The sequence below is a fragment of the Cyclopterus lumpus genome, chromosome 21 (genome assembly GCF_009769545.1).
Source record: "Cyclopterus lumpus isolate fCycLum1 chromosome 21, fCycLum1.pri, whole genome shotgun sequence".
Lineage (NCBI taxonomy): Eukaryota > Metazoa > Chordata > Actinopteri > Perciformes > Cyclopteridae > Cyclopterus > Cyclopterus lumpus.
In genome coordinates, this window is record NC_046986.1 from 16,793,903 (window position 1) to 16,811,759 (window position 17,857).

General features: G+C 41.7%; 1 protein-coding gene across 1 annotated transcript in view; it reads left to right on the forward strand.

Annotated features, from left to right (window-relative positions):
- pard3bb (par-3 family cell polarity regulator beta b) overlaps positions 1 to 17,857 on the forward strand; it is a 180,929-nt gene that overhangs the window by 49,294 nt on the left and 113,778 nt on the right. The window contains exons 5-11 of the mRNA XM_034561246.1: positions 2,325 to 2,395; positions 8,002 to 8,085; positions 8,999 to 9,124; positions 12,543 to 12,801; positions 13,577 to 13,685; positions 15,561 to 15,700; positions 15,880 to 16,008. Coding sequence (XP_034417137.1) covers positions 2,325 to 2,395; positions 8,002 to 8,085; positions 8,999 to 9,124; positions 12,543 to 12,801; positions 13,577 to 13,685; positions 15,561 to 15,700; positions 15,880 to 16,008 — 918 coding nt within the window. The remainder of the gene's footprint in view (positions 1 to 2,324; positions 2,396 to 8,001; positions 8,086 to 8,998; positions 9,125 to 12,542; positions 12,802 to 13,576; positions 13,686 to 15,560; positions 15,701 to 15,879; positions 16,009 to 17,857) is intronic.

Genomic DNA, 17,857 nt, shown 5'->3' on the forward strand with positions numbered 1-17,857 from the left:
CTATACATCTTTGTCATTTAATATATAAAGCATCAGGTCTTTCTATAATTATTACTGGGATTCTTCTTCATATAGTATATTCTAATCTCGGTAAAATTAAATGGTATTATTTGAGATAATGGATTAGAATAACAGTGATGATTGTGCTATTGGCTGCTCGTTGCCACGTGTAATTGTTAGAAGTGTTCAGACTACTAGTTAGTTAGTTACTAGTTATAGATAACATTGTATGATTCAATGAGTAACTCAGAGAAAGTCTTGATGATATTCTCTGATCAAAAACAACAAAGTTGTCTCTGAATATAAATAAATCTCCAATATTGCAAAGTTAGCATGAATAATGAGGCACATTTATTTGTTCACTTTCATTTACTCGTTCTAAATTACCCTTTTGATAAGGAGCCGACATCGCCGGCCTTTTTAATTAATACGTCGCTCTTCCAAAGAGAGAGAGAGAGACTATTTCTACGTGTAGTTATTAAATGAGACATACAATTAAGCAGCAAAGACTTTCCAATTAGTTTACGAGTGGCTATTGTTATGACAAAGAGGTTAGGATAATTAATGTTACCTGTCATCCTCTTAGTAATTAGCATCTGCAGCTAGGCCAGACTAATTGATTTCCAAGCCACCAAACCCCAAACATATGGTTACAGTATCTGCAGTCTGTCATTCACTGCTGCTTCTCATCTCACCTTCATCTAACTCCCCCACCCCCCGTCTCTATTCCTACAGCTGTTGTTTCTCTACCCAACCTGAATCTCTTCAGCTCTCTGACATTTCCTCTCCATCACTCATCTTCTTGCTCTCGGCTCCTTCTCTCTCTCTTTGCCTCTCCCATTCTCTGACAGGTGGTAGAGGTCAAATGGCAGTCCGGTGAGAGGTCAGAGGGGAAAGGTCATGTTAAGAGTCCATTAGTGCCGACTACTAGCGTTGAGCCTTATTGACCTGCGTGTGTTGGTCTGCATATGCTCACACAAACACGTCCACAAAAATCCACAAGCACTTCTAAACATGCAAGAACATATGCAGTCAGGACCAAATGGTAACCCTTATCATATTCTAATATACAATAATCAGGACAAGGTTAGTGTATTTATATGCTGCAGATCACTCTTTAAGTGCTTTAAATACATGTATATACACGCATTATTATTGTTGCCCTAATATTTCAGTTTTTAGCTGCCAAGACTAGACTTAAACTGTCCGTCACCAGAGTCGAGTGACTGGACAGAGAGGGAGGAAACATATTTAAAATAAGTTTCAAGTATTACGTTTGATTTCTAATCGCAAGTGATTCTTATTTGTCTGAGAACACGCACGGTTACCCTCAGGGACACGTTTGATGTTTTTAAATGGATAAACCCTCAATGATTTTGCTTTTAAATACAGAAGCTAGTAGAAAAGCAGCTGGCCTCGAGTTGACATCAGGACGTCGGGTCTCTACAGACCAATTAAATCAATACGTCTCCTTCATATTGTCTAAAAACTGAAACACATTAGCAAAAAGAGTTGATGCCACAGCGAGATGAGATTGATGGAACTGAGCAGATATTCTATGATACTATGATACAGTGTTCCCTTTGCGGACTCACACACGTATGTATCAGTGACAGGTTGTTGTCACGTGTTGTGCTTTAGATGATTCATGGTACCGTCACCGTTGGGCATCTAACCAGGTCCCTGTGGAGCTCACCTCTCTGAGTCTCTAACACACACACACTCACACACACACACACACACACACACACACACACACACACACACACATGCAAGCCCTATGTCAGTGTATTAAGTAATTATTACAGCTCCCTTGGCTCACATTTGCACCCTTCTTTCTCACACCTCTCTCTCTCACTCGCGCTCTCTTTTTCTCAGTTGCCATGCCAAGTGACATTGTTATTTATTACTGCTTGGCAACACTGTCTTCTTGCCTTCACATATTAATTGCTATTTGTACATCATCCATCCGTCAATTTAGCAGCTCCCTCGCTCATCACTTCACTCATCCATTCATTCATTCCCTTTATGCATTCTCCTGTCTTTCACACTGCAAAGACTTTCATATTGGGTGCCGTGCATTACAAGCCAAAATCAAAACACGGGTTCCTTAATGTCACTCAATTACAGCTTTATGTTTATAAAAGATGATTAGTCCATCAAGATGTCTCAAACTAATTCCCTTTATCTCCCATGTGTCTTTTGTCCAGCCATGACGTCTTCCCCTTTTGGACATATCGAATGTGCAGCTGGAGCTTGTTTTGCTCTTTTCGGTCGTCTCTCACTGACTTAACAGGAAGATGTTCTGTGTGTTTTCTCCGCAGGCAGCCGGTCCCGCCGTGGAGAGGCAGGCAGGGGTCGACCGACCCCAAGGCAAACACCCCTCAACTGGCAGGTCAGTGGTAACTCTTGCACTGCCGTCCACCTATTTGTGTTACGTAATTATCAGGATAATCTACATTCACGTTTATTGATGTTCGTGTGTGCGTTTGCGTGTCCTACTTTCTCTTCATTAAAACTGTATCCTCATTCAGATCAAGGCCTTTTGCAGATATAGTTAGTGTAAAGAAGCCCCCATCATTAGAGCACTACAGAAGACTGCAAAAACAGGGTCAGGGTCACACACACACACACACACACACACACACACACACACACACACACACACACACACGCACACACACACACACACACACACGCACACACACACACACACACACACAAAGACAATTCACACAAAGCATGCAGACTTGTGTCGACAGCTTTAAAAATAAACAACTACAAACACACTTGCAACTGTTTTTTTGGTTGTTTTTTCTAAAGGCAAACACGACTGAACACAGAACACACATGCATACTCTAATGAGGGATGCTTAATGAAGTGGTACGGGTACAGAATGCCTTATGTCTCCTTTGGGCCTCGTAAGCGTGTGCTTGTGTGTGTGTGTGTTTGTGTGTGTGTGTTTGGGGGCCGGCTCACACAGTCTTAGAGAGTGAGGAGAGATAGTTACCGTACATGTAACAAACATGGAGAACAATATACTAGGCACCTATGAATCTGTTTACAAAGAAGGCTTTACTTAGGTTAATCTGTATGATGTGTAGTACCATCCCATTAATACCCCCCACCCCCACCCCCTCATGGGGTATAACATGATACACCCTTTCATACGCTGCCTTTGCTGTGTAATGTTTTTCTTTAGCTTAATATATCAGCCTGATCTTATTTCATAAAAAAAGCGTAATCATTTTTATTCAGCCTTTGCCTGAGAATAATTCAATAAAACTGAGGCGCATTTTCTCCACCAAATTAAGACTACTTTATTAATCCCCCCGGGAATTCAATTTTTCATTCTGTTGTTATTTTTTCTTTGACACACACGTCCAAGATATTCACCACAATCATCCATCGCATGTTTATGCATCTAACTAAAATATGGAGGCTGATTGAGGAAGTAGGAGAATTAGAATTGTATTTTACTTCCCAATAAGTGTTTAAGTTAATGTGGATAAAATGCTGATTTGTTTACAACATTTTTAATTGCGTGAGTTGTGTGTTTATTCCACTGCGGGACTCAAATAACTAGATGTAATTTCAATTTTTCTCATTCACTCGTAGTTACTCGAAGGTCTCGCTCGGACCGAAAACCAGAAGAGTTGTCCTCTAATAAACATACAAAACCTGATGTGTCCACACAACAAAAGCAAGGTCAATCTTTGTAATAGCATGACTAATACGGACCGAGGCAGTGAATGGGTCAGTTGTAAATCGGAGAAAATGGCCATTACATCATTGAACAACGTGCCGCTCTGTCTGACAACATTGACCTCCCTTAATGGAAAGTGTGTCGCTCTTTATTTCAGTGTGGGCATTTAATCCACAGTCAGCCCATAAATACTACAGCAAAATAATACGTAGTTTAACCTGCAGAGCGGACACGCAGAGAGAGAGACTTATGAGAGAGAATAATGTCTGACCTCAGCCGTAGCCTCTCTCCATAGCAACCAGCTGTAGCCACACACACAGTCTTAGAATCTCATATTCATCACACACTACATGCACTACCAAGGTGTGGGGTGGGCAATATCAGACCTTTTCTCATCTTTCTGTTGAGTTATGTCATGATATAATTCTGACACGCAACCCTGTCACCAGAATTCATGACGAGAAACAAATTCTGATTCAAATATACTTAATGTGAACATCTGAATAGAAGTGAATCAGAGAATATTGTTTTTAGTATTATGGAGTCCTCTGGTACTAGACAGTTCAATGCAGTGGATATAAAGGTCATTACTTAAGAGGCACACATTTGCTTCAATTTCTCATAAACCTTTTTTTTTTATTCCACATATCATCTCACGTTCACCCACTCTGGCGCAAAGACCATCTCAGCTGTGAGTAATGTAAAAGTGATGTAATGGTTTTTGTAGTCGCTGGGAAACGATCCTTGAAATTGCGAAAAAGTCCAAAATGAGTAGAGGAATGCAGCCATAAATATTGGAACAGCCAAACATACGTTAAATGAATGAATATCTGTGTGTGTGTGTGTGTGTGTGTGTGTGTGTGTGTGTGTGTGAAGTGACACCTATAAAAATAGTAATGGCTCATCGTAATTTTAACCACACAGCGTGGTCACAGGAAAACTCATTACATGTGAATCACAGTGTGCTTTTTATTCAGGGAAACAGAATTTACTGTAAATTGGTTTATTGAAGTAGCGTCGCCTTCGTGCTATTTTTCTTTGTGAAATGAGGCTCTGCGTAGGAGGTATTTTAGAAGCTCGGAGGTGAAAAGGTAAACAGGTTTCACTGGATGCACAAGACGAGGAGGATTTCCAGGGTTAACAGAGATTATCAATGTCACACGATTACTTATCAACAGAACATAAGATACTTTTATACACTCACTCTTTACAAATGCTGATTAAACTACTCCACCTCCAGTTTTTTATGTGTATTTCTTCTGTGATGTATTAATTCATGCATTTGCCTATATTAACCATAAAAGTGTTCTGCATCCCCTTTACCGGGCACTTTTAAGACCATCTTAGAGAGAGAGGAGAGAGGAGAGATGAGAGAGAGATGAGAGAGAGAGAGAGAGAGAGAGAGAGAGAGAGAGAGAGAGAGAGAGAGAGAGAGAGAGAGAGAGAGACAAATAAGACGAAGGGTGAGAGGGTGAAATGCAGTGAGAGGGAGAGAGTGGTTTGGTAATGCACATCCTCCTTTTTTTTGTTATTTCTGCTCTTTCATAGCGAGGATCAGTGAAGTGGCAGGTGGATAAAGAGAACACCTGCTCTCTTCATCTCTCTGCCTCTCTCCCGCTCTCTGTGTGTTTGGCTCTGTCTCTCTTTCTCTCTGTCTCTTGCTCTCTCCCTCTCTCTTTTTTCTCAAGTCTCACCCATTTTGTCTCTCTCACCTCCACTTCATTGTTTCCCTTTTTGCAGCGCAGCAGCCTGTCATACATCTCAAACAAAAAATAAAATAGGAAACGCAAATGGATCTCAAGTGTGTGTTTGTTTGTGTGTGTGCGTGTGTGTGTGTGTGTGTGTGTGTGTGCGTGTGTGTGTGTGTGTGTGTGTGTGTGTGTGTGTATGTGTGTGTGTGTGTTTGTGCTTGTGGGAGTGTTAGAGATCAGAGGCACAACAACAGGAAAGGATAGAGGGAGGGTGGATGTTATTTTTCGTCTCATATTAATGCTATTCATTAGCCTCGTCTCATTAATTCAGTGGTTCCTCCTCCCTTCGTTTCACTATATCTTGCTTCCAGACCTCCCTCTTACCTTCTCATCCCTTTTTTTCCCCCTCACTGTTTTGTTCTTCAGCTTTCTTCTTTCTATCCGTTTCTTCTCTTCTTTCCCTTTTCACCCCGTATGAATTGTAGCTACTCTTTGGCCTCACTTTGGTCCAGAGTGAAATGTCACAACTAAAGAATGGATGAACGGGACATTCTGTACATTTAGTCTCATTTTGCCTCCAGCGGGTCAAATGTTTCAGTTGCTACTCAATGGAGTACCAGCTTTGTTCCAGACATTCATGGGTACCAGACAATGTACCCATATGACATAGATATTCCCCTGAACTCGATGCATTCAAGTTTTATGATAATGCCAAAAACGAGTGAGATAAACTGTATTTTAGATTAGATTAGATTAGATTATACTTTATTCATCACTAGGGGGAAATTTCTTGACGCAGCAGCAACACATTTTTTACAAATATACCATAAAATAAAATAAAATAGCAGGACATATTACATTTAAGATTTAAATAATAAAGGAAATACAAATGTAAAATAAAAAATAAAGTGTAACAATTAAAGTGGACACAGTGTCTCTAGAGTATAAAGTATACATTTGCAAAGGTTAGCACTCTAACACACTAAACTAAGATGCACAGATGAACATAATGAACATTCCCTGCTGAACATCAGCATGTGGCATTATCTGACCATGTTAGCATGCTGGCATTAGCATTTAGCTCAACACACCAGGCAGCCTCCGAGCCTACCTTTGGCATCTCATGCTGTGTCCCACATCTATGTGTACAGTGTGCTCCATACAAATATATGTAGTCTGAAAGCAATCAGCATACCTAACTGTTCATTTTAACAGGAATATTACAGGGAGATTATGCAATACTTACACCATTGCTAGTCAAACTGCAAGCTAATTACAGCAATATGTTCTTTTCACTTTTCCAGCTTGAACACTCTATAAACTCAAAACTTGTTGATATGTAGTATGGAATTGGGACATCTTTTTTTACTCACTCCCACCATTTTTCCATCCCTTTCTTCTTTTGTCTCAACTAATAACCTCCCTCTTTTTCTCCTCCCTCCATCCTTGCCATCTTTCCTCCCTCTGCCCTGCTCCGCTCTCTTGCAGTCCCTTGTTTCCTTTTGTCTGGATTAGCTCAAATCTGCTGAGTGACGATGTGGCAGCATCAGCTTTGTGTTGTGTTGTGTGTTGTGTGTGTGTGTGTGTGTGGGGGGGGGTGGGGGGACTTGCAGTTGCACTTTGCATCTCTCCCCTGTTGCCACCCATCATCAACCCAACCACCCTTTCTGGAGTTCATCAGCAACTGTACTGAGATCAGTTCAAGTGGGTTTTGGAATGGATGGATGGTGAGAGCGAGAGAGAGGAAAAGAAAGGGAGAGAAAACGAACAGACACAGAGAGAGGGAGAGAGAGGGAAAGCAGGGTAGAACTAAAGAGTACAAAACTAAGTTCAGACAAACTCAGTGAGAAAAAAGCCACACAGGGAGCATGGAGAAGGTCAGGGGAGGATTAATGGCTGTGCTCTGATAGATAAACCAATCAAACAAACAACGACTTCAACACGCACACACATTAAAACACAGACGGAATGTAAAGCAGACACACTTGAATGACCTGAACGAGACACAGACACTGAGAGATGGAAAGGGAGGAAGAAACCCATCGAGATGAATGGCTCAAAAGGGTTTTGACAAACACAAACACACACAGGGCCGTCTGCAGTCTTGTTGACTTTGAATAGAGTGTCGGCATCCCTTCCTCTCAGGGCTGGGCTCGCCCACACGGTTAAGTCGGCGGCGGGAAACAAAAAACGTATTTTTAGCACAATGAACACGTCCATGGAAAGTAATGCGTCAATCTAGGAGAGCACTTTGTCAAACTTTTCCTCAGGAGACGCACATTTTCAAGAGTATTCTGGTGTCTCCATGTGTTTGAGACCTAACCCCCTCTGTCTCCACACCATCTTTTAGGGTTCGTTCATATGTGAATAGGAGAGAGGACCGATCAGACGCGTTCACGTTGGCGTTGTGTGTTTTCCAGTTAATGTTCAACACTGGCTTCCCTTTATTATACTGTGACAGAACTTGTATCATTGTTGTATTTTAGTATGCTAATAGTACATCTCTTCTTTTTCTCCCACTGATTTGATTTTCGTGGTTTGTGTGTGTGTGTGTGTGTGTGCGTGTGTGTGTGGTGGGTGGGTTCAACTGTGTGTGCGAGTAGGCTGACTAGAACAGTGGAGATCCTGGGAGAGGACAGTCCCCTGGGAATTCATGTGGTTCCTTACAGCTCATCACTTAGTGGACGGTAAGTTGTGTACACACACACACACACACACACACACAAAGAATTCCATACATGCCCTCATTGTGTACTTTAACCTTACAAAGTATTGTCTGTTTCCCAGCTAAGGGTTATATTCTTGTCATCTTGTTCTGCATTTGTCAGGAATTCTCGACCCAGGTGCTACAGTACACACACACACACACACACACACACACACACACACACACACACACACACACACACACACACACACACACACACACACACACACACACACAGAGACAGTGGAAATAGAAGAAAAATTGCCCAGCTATGCAGGGCTTTTCTTTGGGCGTATGGCAGTCAGACAGTGGATGGGGATTTCCTAAATGAGAGCAGGATGAGCTTTTATGGCTGTTCTCATGACTCACCTGACCCTGCCAATCTCCTCCTTAAATTCCTCTCTCTCTGTTCTTTCCTGTCCACTCCTCCCGTTTCCCCCGAACACCTCCTCCATCTCGTTCCGCCATTTACCATCATCCCTTTCACCTCTTAACCTAGTTTCATCCTCTCGCTGCTGAGGTCAGTGTCAACGCCTCAGCTTTGTTAAGATGCCACGGTTGATGTTGAGGACAGGCGGTTCTGAAATAGTCCCTCAGTCTCTCCTACCTTCCTACTGGCTGCCTGTCAATGTGGATCTGTCACTTTTATCATGTGTTAATCTCCATATTCTGATTATGTGTGTGCTTGTCTGTCATGTCATCCCACTGATCCACAACGAGACATGAACATACACCATATGGATGGCCCCTCTGGACAACCCCATCAAACACTTAAGGGACGCACACTGAAAGTCACAAACTTTGCGTGCAAGGTTTAAAGTAAAAGAAAAACCGCGGTAGTGATGGGAACATACCTTCACCTCCTTTCCTCTCATTGCTCGCTCTCCTGTCAGGTCTCTTGGTCTGTACATCCGCGGCGTGGAGGAGGAGAGTCGCTCACGAAAGGAGGGCTTGTTTCAAGAGGACGAGTGCATCGTCATGATCAACAACACCGACCTCATGGACAAGACGTTCAGCCAGTGAGTGCAACGCTGTGTTTGTGTGTGTGTGTGTGTCTGTGTGTGTGTGTCTTTGTCTGTGTGTGTGTGTGTGTGTGTTGGGTCTAGGGGATGAAATAATGCCAACAAGGTGAGTTTGATAGCTGCAAAGAAAAAGGGAGAAATTCAATACATTTAAGTTAATATTTAACCCCGTGGTCAAGCTGAGTCTTTTTGTTCTATAATCACAAATCCAGGTTTAGAAAAGTTTCTTTTTACTGGCGGCATTGAGGGCGCTCCATTTCCGTGTCATCGATGCTCGGCTTTTACAATAAAAACAATCCTTGTGGCTAAAAATAATGCCCAATCATTTTCACCAGTGCCCGGGAATTTTAAAAGCCTCCTTCACCTATTACGCAACATATTTGTGCCGGTACCCGACCCGGTACAGGACTCAGCAGGCTTTACCCAGACACCGCTTTTCTGTTCAAATGTAAATGTGTGCTTTGAATTCAATAAAAGTAAATCAATCATTGAATTAAAAAAGACATGTCCCTTACATAACATAATCTGAAGGAGAAAACACAGAGCCCTCATGTGAGTAGATGATGCATTTCATGTGTGAAACCTTTTGAAGTCTGGCCCGGCGCTGCCTCTGTGTGTCGTGTTTGCCTTTCCATTGTCGGAGGGTTTATATCGCTGTTGCACTGCCATCACAGACAACAACTGAAACGACACTTGGCAGATGTTTGGAGAGCCTCGCTTCCACATTCATCTGTGTGTGTGTGTGTGTGTGTGTGTGTGTGTGTGTGTGTGTGTGTGTGTGTGTGTGTGTGTGTGTGTGTGTATGCGTGTGTTAGAGTCGGCGTTTGTGTGTTTGCTCGTTTCACCTCATTCTTCCGAGGAAATATTTGTTCAAGATTCATTCGAGACCAGATGTTTCCAAGTAGTTTGCTTACTGCACCCCTGAAGCACATTAACACGAATTTGAGGATGTAACATGATTATAGAGCATTAAAATGACAAAAGACACACCTGTAAAAACAATCTGCCACACAGATTACAAGGACTGATGCGGATGTTATAATGATTACAGCACATTACAATGTCTATGCCGTCGACACAATAGTCCTGGTCCAGCTTTCAGTGTGGTAATAAGATTATATGAGGTTTTTTCATGCTGTACTGTAGGTAAATGGATTATCACCGGAGGGGTTTGCACCTATTGTTCAAAGATAGGGTTAGTCTCTCACAAACACCAACACACACACACACACATACACATACACACATACATACACACACACACACACACACACACACACATACACACACACACACATCTCGAATGCAGACACATTACAATATGAACAAAGCAACTAGTCTTTACTTTTGTATGTGACATTGCCAGGCCTTCTCTTAACACGGACAGGTTTGTGTGTGATCACACACACACACACACACGCACACACACACACACACACACACACACACACATCCTTGCCAGTATTGTTGTCATGGCATGTGTATTGAGATGTGGTACTTGGTCCAGGGAAACATGTCTAAATAGGCCACTGAAAGTCCGCTGATCCCTCTGAGTGCCATGTCCACACACACACACACACGCACACGCACACGCACACGCACACACACACACACACACACACACACACACACACACACACACACACACACACACACACACACTTACTTTCATTGTCCCATCTTGGCAGCTGTGTTGAGGTAGCCTGCTTGATTAGAATATCACTTTTACACAAATGGGCCTGTGCACATTGTCCAATCAGCAACAATGATGATAATATCTGTGCACAATGGTCCCCATATACACAGCTTTCACATCTCGGTTCATTGTACTGTATTGTGCTTGTATTACAATGGAAATCACTACAAAGTGTCATTCGGCGTGGCTCGACACAAGCTTCAGTGTGAGTCTACTTGAGAAAAGATGACCATCCATCATCCCTAAACACACACGTAGAAGCCATTCTACGATCCAGGTACATTTACCTGGAAGCCTCATTCTAAACAAGTGCTTAGTGACATTATATCAAAAGCATAATATATAGAAAGCAAATTCAATTGGTCCTTAATGTTCAGTAAATATACTTGATGTATAACAAATGTATTTTCTGTTATGATGCATCGATTGATTGATTTAGATGTCATTTCATCACCAGATCTATCCCCGCAAGTCTTCCTGGTAACATTTTAAAGTATTAGTATTGCTCATATCACTGTATTCAAAGTTTAAACAAGTATATTATTCATACATGACATTCTAAACATACTGTAGTCTCTAGTTACAGAAACTTAAAGGTCATTATGCTTCTAATAATAATCGAGGCGGGAAATAACAGGAGTGTAATCCAATAGAATTTAAATAAACTGGATTTTCTCTGTCGGTTATCTGAGGTGAATGATGTTGTGTGCCAATCGCCTCTGACACAATGGTCCCCCTAATTCACTTAGCATAATCTGATATGAACTAATTCTCTGCAAAATGATCTCCCTTATAGATTATGAGATTATAATGGCCGGATGCACAGGTGTCATTGTTCTGTGCTGCATCTCCTGTTCAGTCCTGTTTATCTTGTTCACAGAAACACGCAGTGACCCACCAGAGATAACCACTGACAACCAGGGAGATCGATAGAAACATCTTAGAATAATGAACTACAGATAACAAATGACCATAGCATACATCTTAATTTTACATCCATGTTTAACTTCATATGAATACATATAGTTCATTTGATTTGATGATTTTTCTTCATCAACTATGTCTTGCATCACAAGGCATAAATAGATTTAAAAGAAAAATGGGGGAAAAAAACATTTTGGCCGACTGAGAACCCAAACTCAACATGTTACCACAAGATTTGCTTTGGCTGTATTTTAGCCTATCAAACGCAAGGATTTTATACGGATCTGTGTTTCATATCATTGTACATTTAAAATGAGATTATTGACTGTTTTATTGTTTCTGACTAGATAATTAATTGGATTAATTTCAAAAGTAATTTTCAGTGGAACCAGTTGTTATTCGCAGTGATCCTCATCGGTCTTGGAATTGACAATCAAATCAAATTAGTTTAATAAAGATATATGAACCCAAGATATGTTATGGCAAATTAAAACATTTTTCTTCAACCGACACCTCATTTATATTAATAAGCAAATAACTAGATTTTTTTTATTCCTTACTATTTGTTAGTAAGGGGGTTATATATCCTTTGCTAATTACTTTGCTTATTAGATTGATAACTTCACACTCTCGACTCATTCATGGCATTATTAGTTTTAATGGCAAATGCGTGTCATATACAGTACACATACACACAAACTATATTTAAAGCTGCAGCCACTTGTTGAACAAATCTTTTTCACACCGTTTCCTCTGCAGCAGTCGCTCACCTCTCGCTCTCTCTTTCCCTCTCAGAGCGCAGGAAGTGTTCCGGCAGGCGATGCGCTCCCCAGTTGTCCGCTTGGAAGTAGTTCCCTCCATCCACAGAGAACGCTACGAGAAGAGTCTGATTGGTCAGCTCTTTGGCAATGGCGCCGGTCCCGACAGCAGCCCCCAAATCGCCAAGACCAAAGAGCCGCCTCCACCTGTCAAAGCCAAACCCGTGTTTAAGGCCCCCGAGCATCCGACTCTGCGATTGGCCGAGGAAGCCGCCTCCACCGAAGCTGCTGTTAATGTAAGTTGCTCTCCTCCACAGCCACCCGTTCTTTAATGGTAAATATGGGTGTGAAAAGTATTTTTTTTAATCTACTTGCATAAAGCACAATGTAATGCTTTAATTATCAAGAAACAAGCAACTCATAATGTACACATGCAAGTTATGCTACTTTATCACATGAGTTTTTTTTACAGCTTTCTGCTCAACTGCCTCAGAGAACATACAAGCCTGAATGGCTTCCCATGCCTTCCTCTTTCAAACAACGCAATGGGTTTTCATGAAAAAAATGTATTTGAAGTTATCAAATGCCATGATTTTAAGCTTTTGGGCTGAATCTATTTTTAGTTGTCTCTTTCTTTGAGCTATCAAGTCTTTCTGATTGAAGCACATGCAATCGTGCCGTCAGTATTACCATGGTGACATGGCGGACATCTGCAAAACAGCTGCCACAGTGGCAACAGTTACTTAGCAACAGATGATTATCACTTTATTTTATTAGAAAACCAATCTGTATCTGTGGTTTCTGCAATGACGACCATTGAAGCATAAACTATTTCATAAACTTGTGGCAGAGCGCTACACAGTTTATTGCTGGTGGTTCCCCACATAGTGACACATAATGTCTATGTTTGCCAGTAAAGTGTTGTATACAATTCACCATTTTCACTTTTAGCAAATTCAGTTTTTTATGCATAATACCTACAATGACAAACAAATAACGTAAAAGATAGCAATTTATGTCAACATTTAAAATTCTATAAGCACTGCTTAATGCTCCACACTCTCCACATAGACACCCAAGGGGAGGAGCGAGAGCCCCCTCCCTAAGAAAAGTCCCGCCCTCTCCAGCTTGGTGACCAATAAGAGAGTAGGACGAAGGCTGAGGATCGATCTAAAGAAAGGTGAGCAACACTTGGCTACACACAGGGAGAGATATTGGGTATTGATACTGGCATACTAGTCATTTTGTGAAAAAAAAAAAGATAAAGACAATTGATTAGGAAAATAATCCCCATTGCTTTATAATGCTTGTATGTGAAATATTAGTCAACAGTAATACAAAATGTTCCCAAAACGTTTAAATGCATTTGCAGCTAAGTGATTATCCATCATGTATCTTACTAACGTTACCGGCAGAGGACGAGGGCTTGTTTGCCAAATGTTGTGATAAATTGCTGGTATTACCTCCTTTACCTGTGAGGGCTTTTATAGAGTTCTCAGCATCGACTCCACTTTTGATCTCTCTGCCACAATGTGTGTCTCTCACTGCACTGAGCCGCTCCTCTCGTGCAAAGACGGGCAAGGAGACGGAGAGAGGAGGCTGACTACGCTGCTATTTTACGCCGAGACCTCGCTCCCTAACTTCTAAAGCACTGATAGCAGAACCGTTAACATCCCTCGCTACAAAAGACAAAGCCCCCCTTGTAGTCAGGCGTCTTCTCAGAGAGGTCTCAGGTCACCTTTCTGCTGTAAATGACAAGTTGAAATATTTCAGAACACATCTCACCTCTCTGATATGTGATCTTTTTATTCCCTCTGTTCATTCTCAACACTAGCATATTCAAAATATCTGTTGTCTTCAAAAGGAAGGTATACATAGTCGCTTCTCTCTGTGTGCAAACGGGGACCATTTTGTAGTTACTTGGATTGCCCGAAGGCGTCAAATATGCCCGCCATGATGCTAATACTGTATAAGGTCTCTCTATTTTAGAGAGTCAGGGAGAACTACAAAAAGTTTCTAGTCACATCTGTTGTTGTTATATATGTTTGTTTCACCTTTCTTTCACAGTCCCTCAGAAGATTTCTGAAAGTACATCATTAACCCTCTTTATTTCTTGCCATTTTCTAAAAGTATACTATGAACCCACTTTATTTCTCCTGCTACTGCACCCAGCATTGTGCTTATTTCTATGCAGCGTCCTTTCTCTGTTCTCTGGCCGACTCTCCCTCCTCTCACCCTTCTTCTCTCCATCTTCCTGATTCCCTCTCTTCAGGGTCTATTAAGTCTTTATTGATCTTTTCATTTCTGCTGATATGAATTCATACTGGAGCAAACTGCTGACTTGGCTCTGCTAAAGAGACCAGACTAAATGAGGTCTATAAAAAACACGAGTCTCTCTGTCTGTGTGTGGTCTTTTTTTTGTGTACATGCGTGCATGTTTCTGAGCTCTTTCACGCTCATTTTAATGTGTGTGTGTGTGTGTGTGTGTGTGTGCGCGCGTGTGCATGTGTTTTTCACTGATTACTATTTTAATCTTCGTCACGTGTCTTTCCAGAACATTCACTCCCTGTTTCCGCTCATTTCTCTTTTTTTACCTTTTCCTCGTCTCTTTCTCAATTGATCCCCCCCTCCTTCCCCCTCCTTCCCCCTCACCACCCTCTCTGCCCCACACCTGAACCCATTTTTAAAACCTTAACACCTGCAGATACTCTAGCACCAGCTATAGCTAAAGGGTTTAAAGCAACACACACACACACACCATCCGAAGGCTTTAGGTTATCACACTTACAATATGTAGTCAGGAGCTGAGTCAACAGCACTGTGTTGAAGTTTTCAGGTGTACTTTATAGGATGTGTGTGTGTGTGGGAGGCTGGATAGGAGATGTTCTCTTTACTCTCAAATCCTGTGGAAGACAAATATAGAGGCAGGCAGTAAACAGCCATCCAGGATATTTGTGTGTCGATATAAGAGTGTTACTTCTGCTTGTACATTGTACCTCACCTCTCTATTCTTTATCACATTTCTTTGTGTGTGTGTGTGTGTGTGTGTGTCTAGGCTCGGAAGGTCTTGGTTTCACCGTGGTAACCAGAGATTCTTCAGTCCACGGCCCCGGTCCTATTCTAGTCAAAAACATTCTGGCACGTGGAGCCGCTGTCAAAGATGGACGCCTGCAGTCCGGAGATCGCATACTTGAGGTACAGGGCAGCTGAGATTTATGTAGTCCTTTAAAAAAAGAGAGAAAAAAAAGACTTAAGCTTGTGTGTCATTCTACCAAACATGTGATGCATTGAAGATAATATTAGAACTAAGGAGGTGAGTGTAGTGGAGGAAAGGAAACATGGTAGTGCTGCTGCTAATGGTGGCGTCTCTGTAGGTCAACGGTGTGGATATCACAGGTGTGGGCCAAGAGGAGCTGGTGTGTATGCTACGGAGCACGCGACAGGGAGAGAGTGTGTGTCTTGTGGTCCTACGGCAGGAAGAGATGTTCCTGCCCCGGGAGATGGTAAGAACCAATCACAATGCCCTATTCTCAGCCAATGAAACAACATTTTCAGGTTGATTTTGCAGGTTTCTTATTCATTTTTTTCTGACAAGGTAGTGTGACAGGCAGCCCGGCCCACAACTACATCAGCAGTTTTCACCATTTAAAATTTCTGCTCCTTCTTACATCTCCCTCTAATTTTGCCATTTTTGGTCCAATCAACAGGCTTGCCTGGAAGATGCACAGCCCGGCAGCCTATAGGAAGGCTTCTTGTTATAGATAATAATCCTACATGTAATTGAGGACCTTTTCTGAATAATCTGAGTAAGGAGATGCTCTCTCTTACAAAGCAATCATGTAACACATAGTTTTATTTAACTCTGCTGATTGAACCTAAAGATCCCATTGTGAGGCTTTATGTTGGTTTTGGTAATATTTTCTGCCAGTCTTTCCTTGGCACCTTGTTTCTGCTGAATTTCAACACTGTTTTGATTAATAAACACTTATTTAATTCTTCTTTGTTCTATTTTCCATGCTTTTACTTTCAATCTGACTGCATGATCAATTTATATGCATGCATAGGTGCTAATTGAGCTCTTTATCCCTTCTCCCTTAAATATGTTATTCTATCAGGCGGTGGTTCCCAAAGTGGGTGCCACAGCTCCCTGGGGTGCAAGATTTATCACATCATTATTCATTCATTGTGGGCTTTTAATAACATTCCACCACATAAAAAAAGGGTTTCAATATTGTTGACAATTTCTTCTGTAATGTATCAGTATCTGTGTACATATATAAGCATTATGCATATATGACCTGCATATATATATATATATATATATATTGAGTTTGGGAACCACTGCTCGGAGGTCAATTTCGCTTATATCCTTTCTGTCATCACAGCAGTTTTGGTGATTACTATCACTTTTCCCTTCAACTTTGAGGCATCACTTTGCTGTGCACATGTAGACACGCCTGCACACTTTCTATTAATATTATAAGACCACCATTTTACATTTTATTTTGTCTCCTCACTTGTGTCCTCTCAATGTATTTAATTCTTTTCATCTTGCTTTTAGTGTCTTTTTCCTCTTTGTGTCTCTTTCCGCTTTTATCGACTAATGTTTCCTCAATGGCTGCCAGGAAGTTACACACACACACACACACACACACACACACACACACACACACACACACACACGCACACTCGCGCGCGCACACACACGCATGTGCATGTTACCCAGAGCCCCATAGGAAATTCTGTTTGTGCAGACAGGAAAGGAAACAATGTGCTGGAGTGTGTGCACATGTGTTAACGTATAGAATCCCTTGAGTGTTGTATCTTGTCCAGAGTTGCTCCATGTACGCATGTTTGAACTCCGTGGCCATCTTCTTTGTGTGCTGGCCAAGTATTCCTGTCGTCACACTGTGGATTCTCTCCGACAGCAGTGCTCCTGATGCTTCTCTACTGTTTAGCTCCCATATGGATTGTTGCTGTAATCTGGGGGGGAAAAACCCTTTTGCCTTTCTAAATGTAGAACAGGCTTTTGACCGAGTGACTGAATAATCATTGGAAAATCCTGCACTTGAGTGCTGCTGCGCACACATGTTACTCTGCTTTATGAAGGATTTTGCTTCTGGCCTATATGGCTTATTTAGATCACTTACTGTCAGATCGCTTCCTGAACAGCTTACAATCAGGTGGTTGTTGTTGTTTTTGTTGTTGTTGTTGTTGTGGTTGCTTTCAGACCACAAACGGCGTGTGAGGCTCCTTAACAGGCAGTCTTGGTCAGGTGGTTTTGTCTACACAATGAAGTTTGATTGACAGGTTTACCAGCCCAAAGCAACCGCACCGAACGCAGCACGGTTC